The following is a 15,784-nucleotide window of genomic DNA, read 5'->3' on the forward strand; positions in this document are numbered from 1 at the left end:
CAGATCCTAATTCACTGGCCCCATGGGGCTCTCCTCCCCTTTTGGAACAATGATCCTGTGTGTAGAAAGGGATCCAATCAGTATTGTGGCAGGTATGTAATCCTTTACCTTAGGAAGTCACCCCTTCAGAATTCAAAACAGACACACATATCCCTTCAAAAACTTTTATTTGTATGAACAGCTCCTAGCTCTTGGCTTACCTTAGAGCTTTTAAAAGAGTAGAGACCTTATATATTTAAGTTTGAAAAAAGTTTCTGCTATTAATCAGAAATAATCCTTCCTACTTCTTTCTGGCTTACTCCTTGGAGTATACCAAAAATAAAACCAAAGTGTACGTTTCCTGACAGAGAGGTGAGAAAACACAAGACGCAGCATCCTGAATTCTAGAGTTGGAGCTTGCTGGTGAAGGACACCTTCAGCTTAGACCATTCTCCCAACCAAAGCCCAAATAAAAACTCTAACACCTAATTCTTGTGGGAAAATTACCAACTAGCCACTTTGCAGGTTATAGAAAAAAAGGAAGATGGGGCATCTTTCCTTCTGTCCTGGGATCAGAGGTGCTTCTACTTAACACTGATCAGGGAATGAGGGGAGGCTGTGCCTACTGTCTGAGAAACGGCTTGCTCGAGCCATCTGCAGTGAGGCACAAGATACCAGGGGACAGCAGAGGATAGGCTGGCCCTATTCTGAGCAGCCAGCTGAACAGCAGCAGTCTAAAAAGCCCCAAATGGAGCACCCCGATGGGTTCGGCAAGGACTGAGGTGCTGCCCTTTATAACATGTGCCAAAAAATAATGTAGCACTCTGATTGGGGCCCCAGGGACTTCAAATTTGGATGGAAAGGTGCTGGAAAAGGGGAGGGCAGAAGTCAGCTGCTCTTCCCCCCCACAGCCTTAGGCCAACACAAACTGCAAATTAGTAAGTAGCACCTTAATGCCTCTGGTAACAGTTACAGCTGAAGTGGCAGGGTCAAGCTTGTAGGTGTTGGCATCCCCCTTTTTATATCGGTCCCGAAAAACATAGATGCTCCCGTTACAGCTGGCGATCTTCCAGAGGGATGGGGCAGAGCTCCACGCCTCAGGAAGGCAAAGCCGGGTAAAGCTGTCTAGCAGGGGATTGTAGCACACCAGGGAGTCCCCTTCAGCCACGATGAACACCAGATCCTTATGCACAGCTGCGTGCATGCGACCTGCGAAGGGCAGAACATAGGGCTTCACGTGGCATTTGTCTGTCTCTGTGTCAAAGCACTGGATGAGTCGGGATGGTTTGGTAAAGAAGTCCAGGTCATTCTCCTCCCCCCCCAGTAAGTAGATGATCCCGTTAAGGTTGGCACCAGCGGCCCCTGACACAGCCACCTCTAGCTGAGTTGTCTCTGTCCAGACGTTATCACCTACCCGATAATAGATAACTGCATTTGAGAGCGTGTCCTGCAGTGTCTTGCCACCCAGTGAATATATAGCATCTTTCCCAGGCACAGACACCAGGGTGTGTTGGAGCCGGTCTCGGGGCAAAGGCGCACACCATTCCCAGTCCACGGTGGCATTGTTGCACTTCCACATGCGCCGTGGGATGGACCCTCCCACCACATACAAGTCTCCGCCATGCTTACAGGCTGCAGTGATCTGGTGGCACAAGCTGTTTTGGCCACTTACACTGATGGAATCATCTTCTGCACAGTGTAAGGACACAGCCAACGAGTGGGTACGAGATGATTCTTTCCCGATCAGGTAAATGTGCACATTCTCCCCGATCTCCTATTGGCAAAATTAAAATCACAGATGACATCTATCAGTTCTAGGCTAAGGCTCAGCTGAGACACCTATCCTTACAGCTGCAGACCACACACTGGAATCCTATGCTAACCTACTTCCCTCTAGTTACTGTGTGCCATCCTGACCGTCCTCCAATCACTTTCTTTCATTTTATGCTGGGGCAGCTGGTGCTTTAGAAAAAAGGTGCTTAGGATTAATGCAGTTCTCTCAAGGAACTTTGGGGAGCTCAGAGGCTGGTGGTTTCTGGGCTCATGCACACATCCTCCTCCCCAGTTCTTAACTTCGAGCCAGAGATGACTTACTCACCAGCCACAAAAGAGGCCACATCAGTAGCTGGAATGCATGGTGTGCATATTATGGTGTCCCAACTCAAAAGAGAAATCCTCCTTACCTTCAAGCTCGTTCTGAGTGACTCTGCAAAAGCCTCTCTTTCTTCTTTATTGAAATTGATCCAGGCTTCTATTGCCTCTGTTGGGTTCTGGGAACATGGAACTCCATCTGTGAGAGCCAGAGGAAAGACCTGGTCAATGGCAATCTAACAATCCAAAAGGGAAATTTAGAGCCAGTGGCTTTAAAGATATGAATCACACTGTTAGACTACCACCGTGTGTGTGTGTGTGTGTGTGTGTGTGTGCGCGCGCGCGTGTGGGAAATTAACCTAATTATTTCTTTTAACCAAAATGGATGGCTTGCTATGTCCCCATTTGTCATAGAAGCAATCTACAGGCTGCAGTGCTCACACCTAAAGAATGGCTATACCTCACTTGCAGGGTCAGGATCATTTTTTTGTTTGCTTGCCTGTTTTTTTAAAGATTTATTTATTGGGTACCCGGGTGGCTCAGTCAGTTGAGCATCTGACTGTTGGTTTTGGCTCAGGGCATGATCTCACAGTTGTGAAATCAAGCCCCACATGGGGCTCTCTGCTCAGTGAAGAGTCAGCTTGAGATTCTGTCTCCCTCTCCCTCCCCCTCTGCTCCTTCCCTGCTTGCACCCTCGAGAGTGTGCACTCTCTCTCAAATAAATGAAATATATTTTTAAAAATTTATTTGAGAGAGAGAAAGCACAAGCAGGAGTGTGGGGCAGTAGGGGGGAGGCAGAGGTAGACGGAATCTCAAGCAGACTCTTCGCTGAATGTGGAGCTCCCCATGGGGCTTGATCCCACAATACCCAGACCAGGGCTCAGCTGAATCCAAGAGTCAGAGGTTCAGCCAACTGAGCCACCCAGGCACCCCAGGGTCAGGATTATTACCAAACTTGGCCCACCACTTAAGTTTATGTAATATCTTGACTTATTATCAGCTTACTCAGGTAACCTGTCCCACAGGTACATGCAAAATGCAGGACTGATGAGAACGTTTATACACAAAAGAGACGAGAGTATATAAATACAAACAACTCCTCACTACCTTTTAGGGGTGAGCACTGCTTTTTTTTTTTTTTTAATTCAATACTTGTATATAGTTGACCCTTGAAAAACATGGGTTTGAAATGTGTGGGTGCACTTATGTGGATATGTGGATTTTTTTCAATAAATATACTACAGTATTGTACTTTCTTTTATGATTTTCCTAATAACATTTTCTCTTCTCTAGTTTTAAAAACAGCACATAATACAATATGCAGGATGTATGTTAATTGATTGCTTATGTTATTGATAATGCTTCCAGTCAACAACAGGGTATTTGTGAAGTTTTGGGGGAGTCAAAAGTTATACATAGATTTTAATGGCGGAGGTTCCAATCCTAATCCCCACACTGTTTAAGGGTTAACTGTATATATGGCAAAGTACCACTTTCATTTTCTAGGGTTCTTTCTCTGGAAGGGACTGCCTCTGACAGCAGCTAAATCTCACCTCAGTCTCTCAGATTGTATCTAACTTCCTATCAGAAAACCTGAAAATTCCTTTCTCCTAAACTAGAACATCTACTAAACATCAAACCCAAGTAGTTGAGTATGATGGGCCCCACTCCCTCAACTTACCCGAGATGATATCAGTGAGTAGATGGTGGGGCAGGTGGAGAAACTCCTCGGTGCTCTGCAGCTGGGCCAGGTGGGCCTTGGCACAGTGTTTGGCAGCAGTGTAGAGCTCAGGATCACTGTGCCTATCTGCCAGCCACATCACCTGAAGGCAGTTCCCCACCTGCACTGTGCGGGCCAAAAACCGAGAACATTCCTCAAAGAGAGATGTCAGCTGATACATGTCTGACACCTCATAAATTTCCTGCAGCTCTTCAGCTCGAAGTTTCACAGTCCCATGGTAGATATAATCAACCAGGAGCTGGAAAACAGACTCGCTGACATCCTGCAGTACAATTACTCGGTTGTGAGCCTCCTTCAGATTGGAAGTGAACATGGACCGGAAAAAGCAGCTCTGAGCTGAGAGGACCAGCCGATGGAGCTGAAACTCCCGGCCTTCCACTGAAATGGTGACATCAGCAAAGAGCTCTTCCTCCAGACACAGTTTCATGATGCCCTGAGCCACACGGCCCGAGTGTGACCTGTCTTTGAAAGTGTAGTTCACAAAGTAGTTCTCATCCATGGATGCTCCAGGTTCTTCTGGTGATTCCATGGTAGCCAACCTCTCTCTCTGCCAGCTGTCTGCAAAGCAACACCACCTGAGTAATGGGGAATCCACAATCTACGAATCCAACTGTTCAATTCAGGGAGGGAGAAGGTAAAGATGACAAGTGGGCTGAGACTGGCCTCAGTCCTAAGGACATCTTGGAAGCTCTCCTTCAACCAAAGCTGAGTTCATTCTCCTGCGCTGGCACTCCATCCCTAATGAAATTAGTAACATTTCCTACTCTGGGTGTTTCCCTAAGAAAACAGAATATTCCTTCCCAAGATCTAACAAAAGACTTGGTATTTAGGTCAACACGTGAAAGCAAGGCGCTGGAGGAAGCCTATTATCTTAAGCCTGGCAAAACCCCTTACTAACCACATGACTATTGGGCATGAAACTAGCGAGGCTCTGGGCAGCAGAACCCAACAAGATCGACCCCCCGCGTTCTGGGCCAAAGCCCGTTTCCCCGGGCATGGAGTTTAGATCTTCTAATATGAGGCCTGGCCTGGAACATCTGTTCGCCCCACATTTTCTCTTTTCTGCTTCTCCCCTGCACTTGCCTGCTCGCACTAATGATTCCCCAAGACTCCGTCCCAGAACTCGAGACGAATCCCAGCCGTCCCCAGCACGGGGCTCTAATAGGCCCATCGCCGCGAGGGGCGTCCCGACTCCACCTAGAGTCGCCTAGGAGACGGTCGCTAGGGAAACCGTTCTTCTCTCCCCCTTCCACCTCCCCCTACACCCCCGCCCCGGCTCCTCTCCACGCCCCCTCCCGGCCATGCCCGCCGGCCGTCGTCAAAAGCTTACCTCAGGGAGCGGGGGAGGGGAGTGGAATGTAGAACCCAGAACCTCTACCCCTTGCCCTCCTCTCACCCGTCCGGTTCTTTAGAGTCCTCGCCTTCTCTCCAGCCTCTGCTACACCAAACTAGGACCACGTCCACCTCACGGTTTCCCCACCTGCCTGCCTCGGTTTCTCACCTGCCTTCCCTCCTTTCATTCCGAAGCCCGGAATCCGGAACCTCTGCTTCCGGCCCCGCGTCCGCCCGGAAGAAAATCAGACGCACACTTCCGCTTCCGGTCCGTGCCCTTGGGGCTCCGTGTCCTGTGGGTCTCGCCTTGGCTGCCTGGTTGCATCTTGAAGCATGGCGGCGGCGGCGGCCAGGGGCTGGTGGCAGGGGATCAAGGGGTCCGTGGCGCTGGCCAGGGGTAAGCAGGGGGCAGCTGGCTGAGGCCTGGGGCGGGAGCGGAGGCGCGCTTAGCGCAGGAAGCCCATCCAGCCTCACCTTGCGCTTCTGTCTTTTTATCTTCCGGTGCAAGTGGCCGGGCGACCCTCGGTGCTGCTGCTGCCGGCGAGGAGGGAAAGCGCCGCGGCCGACACGCGCCGTGAGTATGTGCGGGCCGGGCCCTTCTCGGGACTGCAGGCGGGGCCCCTTCGTTCTTTCCGTCAGGTGTTTGCCCTTGCCCTGGGATACCCTTCCCTGCGTCCTCTGGCAAGTCTCTGCTCGTGGAGACCTGACTGCTGTGGGCCTCTCCCTCTGCCCTCGTGTCTCCCTGTTACGGCCCTGATTACCCCTTGTCCATTTCCACGACTCCTTTTCTCTCTGATTAAGCGGTCAGCTCTTTGAGAGCAAGAAACGTTTGGGTCTTAGAGCCCTGTTAGTAGCTCGCATTGAGGGCTTGCTGTGTGCTAGGCAGCTTGCAAAGCGATTTAGCGAGTGATTTATTTAGTCCTCCGGACAATCTTATGAGGTAGGTAGCACTGTGATCTCTTACTATAGATTAGGAAACAATCCAGAGGAATAACTTGCCCAGGGACACAGAACTAGTGAGTGACAGAGCAGGCCTCCCTGCTGTCAAAGGCAGAGAACACTTAAACCATGGTGTGTGCAGCCTGTGATGTGTGGGTTTTCAGTGATTGAGGGATGCATGAGTTAGTGTGCGGAGATACAGTACAGTCAACATAAGCAGATTGAGAGTTAGGAGACCTGCCATTTCTTCCTTTCTCGCCTTCCGTTTCCTCATCAATGGGGAGGAAAAAAAGTTTTTTTTTTAAGATTTTATTTATTTATTTGAGAAAGAGAGGTAGTGACAGAGAACAGGAGTGGGGAGGAGAGGGAGAAGTAGGCTCCCTGCTGAGCAGAATAAACCCTGTAATCTGTGAGGGCTCTTCAGTCCTGAAGTTCTTAGCTTGAAAACCTCCTGTGAGGGATCCCTGGGTGGCGCAGCGGTTTGGCGCCTGCCTTTGGCCCAGGGCGCGATCCTGGAGACCCGGGATCGAATCCCACGTCGGGCTTCTGGTGCATGGAGCCTGCTTCTCCCTCTGCCTATGTCTCTGCCTCTCTCTCTTTCTTTCTCTGTGACTATCATAAATAAATAAAAATTTAAAAATTAAAAAAAAAAAAAAAAAAAAGAAAACCTCCTGTGAGCCAGGTGCTAAGCAGATACAGAGAAACAAAAGTTCTGGTTCCAACTCTTTAAGTTCCTGGTCTGGTAAGAGAGTTGAGATATGCTGCTTTAGCAGAAGTGCAGGTGTTGTGAAGGGAGAACCAGAGAGCAGCTTTGAGAAGAGGCAAACTTCCCAACTGCAGTAATGAGAGTCTTTGTGGTCTCTGTAGGTGACATTTTCCTTAAGTTTTCCCTGGAAGAGGAACCCTCCACCCTTACCTTCCTCAAGGTTCTGCTGGGAGACAACACCCCTTACGACCCAAGAGACTGAATGCAGGTGTGGCTGCTGCCATTTGTTAAATATGCCTTCTCCTTCCAGCCACTGTCAGACCACGGAATGATGTGGCCCACAAGCAGCTTTCAGCTTTTGGAGAGTATGTGGCTGAAATCCTGCCCAAGTATGTCCAACAAGTTCAGGTAATATTCACAACTGTTGTTTGGTTGTGGGTCTAGAAAGAACCGTGTTCTCAGAGCATGTAGGAGTAGGCAGCGATTTGTTGTATCAAAGAAACCAGTCTCTTCTATCCCACTTGGACTTCTTTCTTAAACCAGAAGACTCCAGCTGAAGTTAGCTGCTCTCTCAGTAGATCTTTGTTTTTTCTCTTCTCCCTGTCCATATCTGCAGGTGTCTTGCTTCAATGAGTTAGAGATCTGTATCCATCCTGATGGGGTCATCCCAGTGCTGACTTTCCTCAGGGATCACACCAATGCACAATTCAAATCCTTGGCTGACTTGACAGCAGTGGACATCCCCACCCGGCAGAACCGTTTTGAGGTAAATCAGGAGATTTGAGAAGATTCGATGGGTAAAAAAAAGGGACAGATGAAGTTTTAGGGTGACAGCTACCAGTGGGAACCATAGGTCTCCTTAGTTTCAGTTCGGGTCATACAATACAACAGCAGTTAAACTAGGGCCTTAAGAGCATGTGGGTGGCTCCATTGGTTAATCATCTATCTTCTGCTTAGGTCATGATCCCAGGCTCCCGGGATTGAGACCCACATCGGGCTTCTTGCTCAGCGGGAGCCTGCTTCTCCCTCTCCCTCTGCCTGCCCCTCCGCCTGCTAGTACACACTCTGTCAAAGAAATAAAATCTTAGAGCAGCCCTGGTGGTGCAGCGGTTTAGCGCCGCGTGCAGCCCAGGGCGTGATCCTAGGGACCCTGGATCGAGTCCCACGTCAGGCTCCCTGCATGGGGCCTGCTTCTCCCTCTGCCTGTGTCTCTGTCTCCCTCTCTCTCTGTGTCTCTATGAATAAATAAATATTTTTTAAAAAGAAAGAAAAAATCTTAAAACATATAAATAAAGAAATAAATAGGGACACCTGGGTGGCTCAGTGGTTGAGCATTTGCCTTTGGTTCAGGGCACAATCCCAGTCCAGGGATCGAGTCCCACATCACGCTCCCTGCATGGAGCCTGCTTCTGTCTCTGCCTCTCCCTCTCTCTCTTCATGAATAAATAAAATCTTAAAAAATAAAATAAATAAACAACAAACTAGGGCCTCAGATCAAGCAAACTTCAAGTTTGAATCCTAGCTCTGCCACTAATAGTCTTTGTGACTCTAAACAGTTTACTTAACCTTTCTAAGCTTAAGAGGACTTTCTTTTCTTTTGAGATTATTTATTTGGGTGCCTGGGTTGCTAAGTTGGTTAAACAGCTGCCTTTGGCTCAGGTCATGATCCCAGGTGCCTGGGATTGAGTCCCATGTTGGGCTCAGTGGGGAGTCTGCTTCTCTGACTCTCTGTCCCTCACCCCTGCTCATGCTTTCTCAAATTAATAAACATCTTTTTTTTTTCTTAAGATTTTATTTATTTATTCATGAGAGAGAGAGAGGGGCAGGATCCATGCAGGAGCCCGATGTGGGACTCGATCCTGGGTCTCCAGGATCAGGCCCTGGGTTGAAGGTGGCGCTAAACCGCTGAGCCACCTGGGCTGCCCAAATTAATAAAAATCTTGTTAAAAAATTTTTTTAAAGATTATTTGAGGGATGCCTGGGTGGCTCAGTGGTTGAGCATCTGCCTTTGGCTCAGGGCAGGATCCCAAGGTCCAGAATTGAGTCCCATATCGGGCTCCTTGCAGGAGCCTGCTTTTCCGTCTGCCTATATCTCTGCCTCTCTCTCTCTTTGTGTCTTTCACGAATAAATAAAATTTAAAAAAATAAAAAAGATTATTTGAGAGAGAGAGAACACACTCACATGCATGAGGGGAGGAGCACAGGAAGAGGGAGAAGCACACCCCCCACTGAGCAGGGAGTGCAACTCCAGGACCTTGATATCATGACCTGAGCCAAAGTCAAGTGCTTAACTGACTGAGTCCTTGACATGCCCCTAAGCTTTAAATTTCTTATGTGCAAAATAAGTATAAAATTGTCCCTACCTCATAGAATGCTTGTGAGGATGAAATGAGATAGTATGGGTAGATTGCCAGCACACAGTAAGTTCTCAATACATTTAGCTATTGATACTTTACTGATCATCTGGGCAGCCCTGGTGGCGTAGCGGTTTAGCGCCTCCTGCAGCCCGGGGTGTGATCCTGGAAACCCGGGATCGAGTCCCACATCGGGGTTCCTGCATGGAGCCTGCTTCTCCCTCTGCCCGTGTCTCTGCCTCTCTCTAGCTCTCTCTGAATGAATAAATAAATAAATCTTTAAAAAAAAAATTTTTTTTTTACTGATCATCTGCTATTTGTCAGATCTTGGAACAAGGGAGAAGTAACATGCAATACCTACCTTCAAGGAGTCCCCCAGCTCTAGTGAGGGAGAAGGATACGTAAAAAGCTGACCGTTGTAACATATAACACATGGGACGTTAGATGTTATGAGAACACAGGAGGGGCACTTAGCCCTGTCTGGGAGGCCTTGAACAGAGAATGTTTGTGCTGAATCTTTGTGAATGACCAAGAGACCAGAATTACCCCAGTAAGGATTGGGGCTGGGAGAGGGGGGTCCAGAGTCATCCCAGACAGAGAGAATAGCATTTGCAAAGACAAGCATGCTGACTCGCTAAGCTATAGCATGGCTTAGGCCTTTGTAAGTAGTTGTAAATGTAAGAGGATCTTGAAATTTTTGAGCTTCAGGACAGAAGACATGTTCACAAGTAGAGAACCCTAACCCACCTTGTGTCCTCATCATTGTTCTCACTCAGGGACTCCCATCCCAGACCCTGTGGCCATCTTGGTCCTCCAGCTCCTTCTCTTCTCCCTAGATTGTTTACAACCTGCTTTCTCTGCGTTTCAACTCTCGGATCCGTGTGAAGACTTACACAGATGAGCTGACACCCATTGAGTCCACTGTTTCTGTGTATAAGGCAGCTAACTGGTATGAGAGAGAGGTAAGTTACTGGACATGGTGGATCCTGTGTCTAGGCCAGATTTGCAGAATTGGTTGAAACTATTGCATGCAGCACGTCCTCACCTCTGTGTTGGCCTTAATGGACTAGTTACCTGAGAGCCTCTTTTTTTTCTAGATCTGGGACATGTTTGGAGTCTTCTTTGCTAACCACCCTGACCTAAGAAGGATCCTGACAGACTATGGCTTTGAAGGACATCCTTTCCGGAAAGACTTTCCACTGTCTGGCTACGTTGAGGTAGAAGGAACCTTGGAACTGGGGCAGCAGCCTCAGGGAAGGACTGGCAGGGAACTGGGGTGTCCTGGGCAGGGCAGGAAACCTGGTCTGTGGATTGTGGTGGTTTAAGAGCATAGGCTCTGGATTCAAATCCCAGCATCACTTTTGTAATCTAGGGCCTGTTACTGAAATTCTCTATGACCGTTTTCTCAGCTGTAAAATGGGAACAGTAGTACTTAACAAGATTTATCATGAGCTGAATGATGGATGCTTAAAGCCTGGTGTACTGTAGACACTCAGTTGGCATTAGCCATTATCATAATGATCATTTTAATGACCAAAGCAACCCTGAGGACACAGTCTGTCCCCAAGATCTGAAAGTGAAGGACCATTTTACCCTGCTCTGGATCTCTGAGAAGGAAGCTGATAGGGAAGACACTAAATGGAGAATGGTCAGAGGCAGGATCAGTAACATGTGACTACAGGGACCTTATGAAGAATTTTGGTGCTTTGCTTTACCACCTTTGTGCTACAGGTTGTTTATGAGCAGGAAGATTAGTCTACTGCATACATACACACGTGATTTTGTAGCAAAGTACCTTTTTAAAGATGTTGAGATAGTGACAATCCAGCCCTTTCTTCCACAGCAGGCTGAATATGCCTGCTTTCTCAGTGTTTTTCAGTCTCATTTGCTTCTCCAGCTACTTCTGGTCAGGACTCCTTCCCTCTCCTTGTTTTCAGTCTCCCTTATCTGATTTGCCTCTTCACCCAGCACCTGTTCGTCTTTACCTTACCTAACTGAATCTCCCACCGAAAAAAGCAATGCCAAATTTACTGCGTTGCATCTTGACAGTGATAATGCCAGAGCCACATGGTCTGAACATGAGTGCTTGCCAGTTCAGGTTGACTTTTTTCATCCACTGGCTTGCTTCCTAGTCCTGGACCAATGCTTACCATATCCTTGTAAAGAGTGGTTGGGTGAGCAGAGTCAGCTGTGCTGGAAACGGAGATCAGAGTTTGTGATGGGATGGTGAGCAGGGGAGCCTGGCTGGGTGATGGCAGGCCTTTTTGGATTAAGGGTGGGATGTGACTGGATTGGTAATATAGGTGTGCGTGGAGACTTGCTGAGAGAGAAGTAATGGGGTTGGTGAAGTCACCCATGGCTTGGGGAAAGTAGGTTCCTTAAGCAGCTTAGTGGCTCTGAACAAGGTCTTCCTCCTTGTCTTTCTCTTCTGCAGTTACGGTATGATGATGAAGTGAAGCGGGTCGTGGCCGAGCCGGTCGAGTTGGCCCAGGAGTTCCGCAAGTTCGACCTGAACAGCCCGTGGGAGGCCTTCCCTGCCTATCGACAGCCCCCCGAGAGTCTCAAGCTTGAACCCGGAGACAAGAAACCTGAAACCAAGTAGCTTCAGGGAAGGCATGTGGATACTAGAAAGTGTTTAACGTCTAACTGAGCATCCCTGTAAATAAAATCTGTAGACCAACCACTTCTTGTGTGCTTAGGGTAGAGGTGAAGCTTGACTTGGGAGGGGAGATTTATCAGGGATTTTCCCCCTTTCCCTTAAAGAGACTACCAACCCAGGCATCTCTCTTATTGGGACTAAATAGTGCAGCTGCAGACACAGTGACCTGCAGGCTTGGATAGACTTCTGAGAAAGGGATTCTGGAGCTGAAATGGAAAGTTCTCACTGTCTACAGGGCTTAGGATGGGGGTGGCATGGCGTCTCCTGAAAGCGAGGGCCCTCAACAACTGAAGGAGAAAACCCCTTGTCATAGCAGACTGTGTGGTGGCAGTTGATGGATTGAAAGTTCTGGGTGGAACCAGGGAAACCCCCACCCACCTTCATCCCATCCAAGCATCCACAGGATTCCATGAGCCATGGCTCATTTTTGAGTCTTGAACCCTGCTCCTGCTCCCTCCAATCTAACAGCTCATCATGCTTGGGCTAAGGTAATCTTCCTGGACTCTAGCCAGAGCTGAGAATGTCATAAGCAAGCAAAGAAGGTCCCAGGGCTGACGCAAAAGATACTTGAAGCTGCAGATCTGTCTTCTGGGTGCCAGGACTACCCCTGGCAGCCTGGGGTCTGTCCGGCTGGTGGCTGAGTGCCTGAAGTGCAAGTGCTCAGCTCTGCAGGGCCACGGGGCCACCCAGCCAGCCTGCCATGTAGCTGGAGGGCCAATGCCTTGGTGATAGAACCAAGCTTTGCAGCTGATGCTTTTGGCTGCCAAGGGGCTCCCTGGAGGCTGGGTTGGGCTGGACTTAACTGGGTGTTAGAGCCTGAGTTCAGCTGCAAGATATTTTGAGGGTGAGGACAGACAGTAAGGTAGTGTTACTGCCTGGGTTCTTTCCTATCTCTTGGGAGGGCCAAGCTAGAGCTGTTTGTTACCAAGCACCATTTTTCTAATTATGCATCCCGCCCATCTGGACAGGAATAGGCTGAGGGCTTGACAAGCAGGGAGCCAGGCTCCTACTGCCAACAACTAAAGATTCCACATTTCCATGGGATGGAAAGGTCCTGGAAGTCAGAGCCAGCCCCTCCCTCTTTAGCATTGAAGGCTGACACACAAAACAGGGAACGCCTGGGCAGCCTGCAGTGGAAACTTGGAGCCGCGGTGTGTGGCAGGCGGATGCAGGAGCAGAGAGCAGCTGGAGAGAGGAACACTCAAAGGACGTGGTGGGGCATTGCTGGGACAATGCAGCTCCTGGCTTGGCTAATAGTAGCCATTTGCCTTCTCCCTGGGGTGACTACAACCCAGCACCATCCAGGTACCGGGGTTTTAGGGTGGGGTGCATGGGAGCCAAGGAAGGCTGCCGACTGATAAGTTAATGTTGGTTCTATCTGAACGTAGCAGGGCCTAGGCACTGTGGGCATGGTGGGTACCAGACTGACCTATGCAGCAGGGATACTGATCTGGGCCCCAACCCCAGAACCAGAAAGGTCCAAGTGAAGTGAAGCGAGGTAGTCCTAGGTGCCTTCAATGCCAGCCCTGGACAGAAGTGGGCAGTGGCCTTATTCTGATGTGCAAACCAGGACCTCTGGACCTGCCCTAGGCTTGGGACCATCATCTAAGGTCTGGGCAGGGCAGCACACCAGAGTGTGAGATGGAAGAAGCTGCAGCAGACAACTTGCCTTGCCTGCCTTGCTTGCCTTCCACATAATCACAACTGAGGAGCAAGGAAGGAGTATATTCTTCCTAAAGGGGTCCTTGACCCTTGGGGAGAGTTACTGGCACCGGCACTGTTTTAGGTCACACTGTCCCAGATGATTTTAGAGAGGGAAGTGAAGTGTCTTGTGACCCAGTGGTCTGGAGCTCTTTGCCAAAGCAACTCTAGAAGTTCGAGGAGGAGTCCTGGACATTTTCCAAGGTGGTATCTGGGCCTAAGATGATGATTTTGGGATCACAAGACCTATGCCTGGGAGGGTGAATGTCAATGTGCATGTGTGTCTAAGGGAAGGGGGACAGGGGATAGTATTCCTGCTCTTTTGTAGATAGAAGAAACTCCAGGCATCCCTACCAAATAGCTACGGGCATTTCTGGGAGGCTGGGGTGTTCAGGGTGGGGCTTGGCAGGGGCCTGACTCCTTTCTGCTGCCCCAGGGAAGCCCATGGACAGCGCCAGCCTGGGAGGTGGCCTGCAGGAACCAGAGGCCCCGGAAGTGATGTTTGAGGTCTTTTCCTCCAGCCTGGGATATGGGGGAGGGAGTGTCCAGAGGTCCCTCAGGGTTGGGAAGGGGAATGTATCAAGCTGGGCCTGCTGGGAGGGTGTGGGGGGGCAACCCAGCATGGGTCCTACTGCCTGCTTATACCCCACCCCACCTGCCCACTCTTGCTCCCTGCCCTGCCCCCCTCAGGCCCCAGCCCACCCCTTACATGGCTCCCCTTGCAGCTGCTCTGGGCTGGGCTGGAGCTGGATGTCATGGGGCAGCTGCACATCCAAGATGAGGAACTGGCATCCACACACCCAGGCCGCCGACTCAGGCTTCTCCTGCAGCACCACGTGCCCAGTGACTTGGAGGGTGCTAAGCAGAGGCTGCGGCAGTTCCAGGACCTGCGTAAAGGGCCTCCTCTTAGCCCTTGGGACTTTGAACATCTGCTCCTCACAGGCCTGTCCTGTGTCTACCGGCTCCACAAGGCTAGTGAGGCTGAGGAGAGGGGTCACTGGGCCCAGGTCTTTGCCCTGCTGGCACAGGAAACACTCTGGGACCTGTGCAAGGGCTTCTGCCCCCAGGGGCAGCCCCCTTCTCTGGGGCCCTGGGCCTTGATCCTTGACCCCTTTCCCTGACCCTCCCCCTTCACCTGCCAGCCCACGACTGCCCCCCAACTCGTGGCCCAAGACAGACCCATCCTGGGCAGCAGCTTCCATCTGGCACCTGCTTCTTCCCGCTATGTACAGGTCTCTGGGCTTGGACTGGACCCTGGACCCAGCTTACCTGTCCTCCATTTTCTTCCCTGAGCCCTGGTAGACTAAGAGCCTGGGTCTCAGGCAGCAGACACAGAGCTAAAGGCAGGACTTGCAGGTGTGGCAATGTGTGAGTGTGTGTTGGGGTCAGGGTTGAGGAGTGTGTTCAAGAGATGCCGAAAAGAAATCGGCCCCAAGGAAGGCCAAGTCAGAGAGAGGCTCCAACTCCTACCCTGGCAGTCTGTGACAAGTCCTATGGGATCTATGGGAACCTTGTGAATGGTCAGCACCCAGTTCTAATTTGGGACTCCGGTGCAACTGATGCTCCAGAGTCCCTGTGTCCATCTGGACAAGAACAGACTAGACGTTTTTAGTTTGGTATGCTCCAGGAGTGGAGGAATGCTGGTGGAAGAACATTACCTTTTCTTGGTGGAGGTGGGAGGGGGGGCAGGTTTTTGGTCCCTCTCAACCAGGCTCAGATGAACACCTCAGAGAGAGAAGTGAGGCTGCGAGGGGCCTGGCTGAGAGAGACAAGCAGAGGCTGGCTGGTGTGTGGTCCTGCTCCTGTGTAGCTGTCCCATAAAGTGTTCTGTTCTGGCCTCCTGCAGCCTGTGTCCTTTTACGCCAGAGTAAGTTGTTTAACCCCTGCCCTGGGCGAATCACCCTCCCTGTGCTGGGAGGGCAGGAGTTGGAGCAACCAGGTATCACCTGCTCATCCCCCACACACCCTGCTAGGGGAAGGAACGTTCTGTTTCCTTGAATCCCATACTCCCAGAAAGGGAGCAGGGTGTGGCCCCCCCGTCACAAGAACCAGCTGGACCCCAAGTGACGTCGCGGGCCAGTGGGGAGGATTTGGAGGAACTGACTGGAAAGGAACGCGAAGGGGCGTCCCGCCAGGGCCTGGGGGAGTAGGGTTCAGTTCAATCAGATTTCCTGTCTCCTCGGCCTCCCAGGGCCGGACCGAACCTGCCCTCGGCCCCGCGACCCCCACCCCCGCCCCGACACCGCAGCGTCGCGGACACGACAGAGCGCAGGAGCCCAGGC

The 15,784-nt window shown here is 50.5% G+C and overlaps 3 protein-coding genes and 1 long non-coding RNA gene across 13 annotated transcripts; 2 read left to right on the forward strand and 2 right to left on the reverse strand.

Annotated features, from left to right (window-relative positions):
• Window positions 1-150: 150 nt before the first annotated feature.
• Window positions 151-5,731, reverse strand: KBTBD4 (kelch repeat and BTB domain containing 4). 6 transcript variants are annotated; one of them, XM_072790761.1, is made up of 4 exons: window positions 5,313-5,731; window positions 3,752-4,369; window positions 2,163-2,269; window positions 151-1,753 (listed from the first exon to the last, which is right to left on the reverse strand). In XM_072790761.1, exons 1-4 carry the CDS (start codon window positions 5,329-5,331, stop codon window positions 893-895), a joined length of 1,605 nt encoding a protein of 534 aa, XP_072646862.1. In that variant the 5' UTR covers window positions 5,332-5,731; the 3' UTR covers window positions 151-892. The 6 variants fall into 6 exon arrangements, with proteins under 6 accessions (XP_072646862.1, XP_072646861.1, XP_072646863.1 ...); XM_072790760.1 differs by having other exon boundaries at window positions 3,752-4,365; window positions 5,313-5,385; XM_072790762.1 differs by having other exon boundaries at window positions 5,142-5,355.
• Window positions 5,375-11,825, forward strand: NDUFS3 (NADH:ubiquinone oxidoreductase core subunit S3). The gene is made up of 7 exons (XM_072790808.1): window positions 5,375-5,540; window positions 5,652-5,717; window positions 7,099-7,196; window positions 7,405-7,554; window positions 9,979-10,104; window positions 10,240-10,359; window positions 11,577-11,825. The coding sequence occupies exons 1-7, from the start codon at window positions 5,477-5,479 to the stop codon at window positions 11,742-11,744; spliced, it is 792 nt and encodes a 263-aa protein (XP_072646909.1). The 5' UTR covers window positions 5,375-5,476; the 3' UTR covers window positions 11,745-11,825.
• On the reverse strand, window positions 5,825-15,705 carry LOC140612748 (uncharacterized). Of its 3 annotated transcripts, none has more exons than XR_012013905.1 (3): window positions 15,161-15,704; window positions 14,212-14,389; window positions 5,825-6,694 (listed from the first exon to the last, which is right to left on the reverse strand). It is a non-coding gene; the product is annotated as an uncharacterized lncRNA (long non-coding RNA). The 3 variants fall into 3 exon arrangements; XR_012013904.1 differs by lacking the exon at window positions 5,825-6,694 and adding an exon at window positions 7,295-9,397 and having other exon boundaries at window positions 15,161-15,705; XR_012013903.1 differs by lacking the exon at window positions 5,825-6,694 and adding an exon at window positions 9,980-12,627 and having other exon boundaries at window positions 15,161-15,702.
• FAM180B (family with sequence similarity 180 member B) lies at window positions 11,818-15,339 on the forward strand. Of its 3 annotated transcripts, none has more exons than XM_072790809.1 (3): window positions 11,961-13,106; window positions 13,939-14,009; window positions 14,228-15,339. In XM_072790809.1, exons 1-3 carry the CDS (start codon window positions 12,845-12,847, stop codon window positions 14,621-14,623), a joined length of 729 nt encoding a protein of 242 aa, XP_072646910.1. In that variant the 5' UTR covers window positions 11,961-12,844; the 3' UTR covers window positions 14,624-15,339. The 3 variants fall into 3 exon arrangements, with proteins under 3 accessions (XP_072646912.1, XP_072646910.1, XP_072646911.1); XM_072790810.1 differs by lacking the exon at window positions 11,961-13,106 and adding an exon at window positions 13,124-13,706; XM_072790811.1 differs by lacking the exon at window positions 13,939-14,009 and having other exon boundaries at window positions 11,818-13,106; window positions 14,193-15,339.
• Window positions 15,706-15,784: the final 79 nt, after the last annotated feature.

This window comes from Canis lupus, chromosome 21, assembly GCF_048164855.1.
Source record: "Canis lupus baileyi chromosome 21, mCanLup2.hap1, whole genome shotgun sequence".
Taxonomy (NCBI): Eukaryota; Metazoa; Chordata; class Mammalia; order Carnivora; family Canidae; genus Canis; species Canis lupus.

Excerpts from the sequence above, each read along its gene's own strand:
- KBTBD4 (XM_072790759.1), bottom strand. The coding sequence starts at position 4,982 with ATGGGCCTATTAGAGCCCCGTGCTGGGGACGGCTGGGATTCGTCTCGA. Across the intron at positions 4,370-4,894 it reads GGAATCATTAGTGCGAGCAG|ACAGCTGGCAGAGAGAGAGG; the intron begins GCAAGTGCAGGG and ends GTTGCTTTGCAG. Across the intron at positions 1,754-2,162 it reads CACTCAGAACGAGCTTGAAG|GAGATCGGGGAGAATGTGCA; the intron begins GTAAGGAGGATT and ends TTTTGCCAATAG.
- NDUFS3 (XM_072790808.1), top strand. The coding sequence starts at position 5,477 with ATGGCGGCGGCGGCGGCCAGGGGCTGGTGGCAGGGGATCAAGGGGTCC. Across the intron at positions 5,541-5,651 it reads GTCCGTGGCGCTGGCCAGGG|TGGCCGGGCGACCCTCGGTG; the intron begins GTAAGCAGGGGG and ends TTCCGGTGCAAG. Across the intron at positions 7,197-7,404 it reads AGTATGTCCAACAAGTTCAG|GTGTCTTGCTTCAATGAGTT; the intron begins GTAATATTCACA and ends CCATATCTGCAG.
- FAM180B (XM_072790809.1), top strand. The coding sequence starts at position 12,845 with ATGGAAAGGTCCTGGAAGTCAGAGCCAGCCCCTCCCTCTTTAGCATTG. Across the intron at positions 13,107-13,938 it reads TACAACCCAGCACCATCCAG|GGAAGCCCATGGACAGCGCC; the intron begins GTACCGGGGTTT and ends CTGCTGCCCCAG. Across the intron at positions 14,010-14,227 it reads CCCCGGAAGTGATGTTTGAG|CTGCTCTGGGCTGGGCTGGA; the intron begins GTCTTTTCCTCC and ends CTCCCCTTGCAG.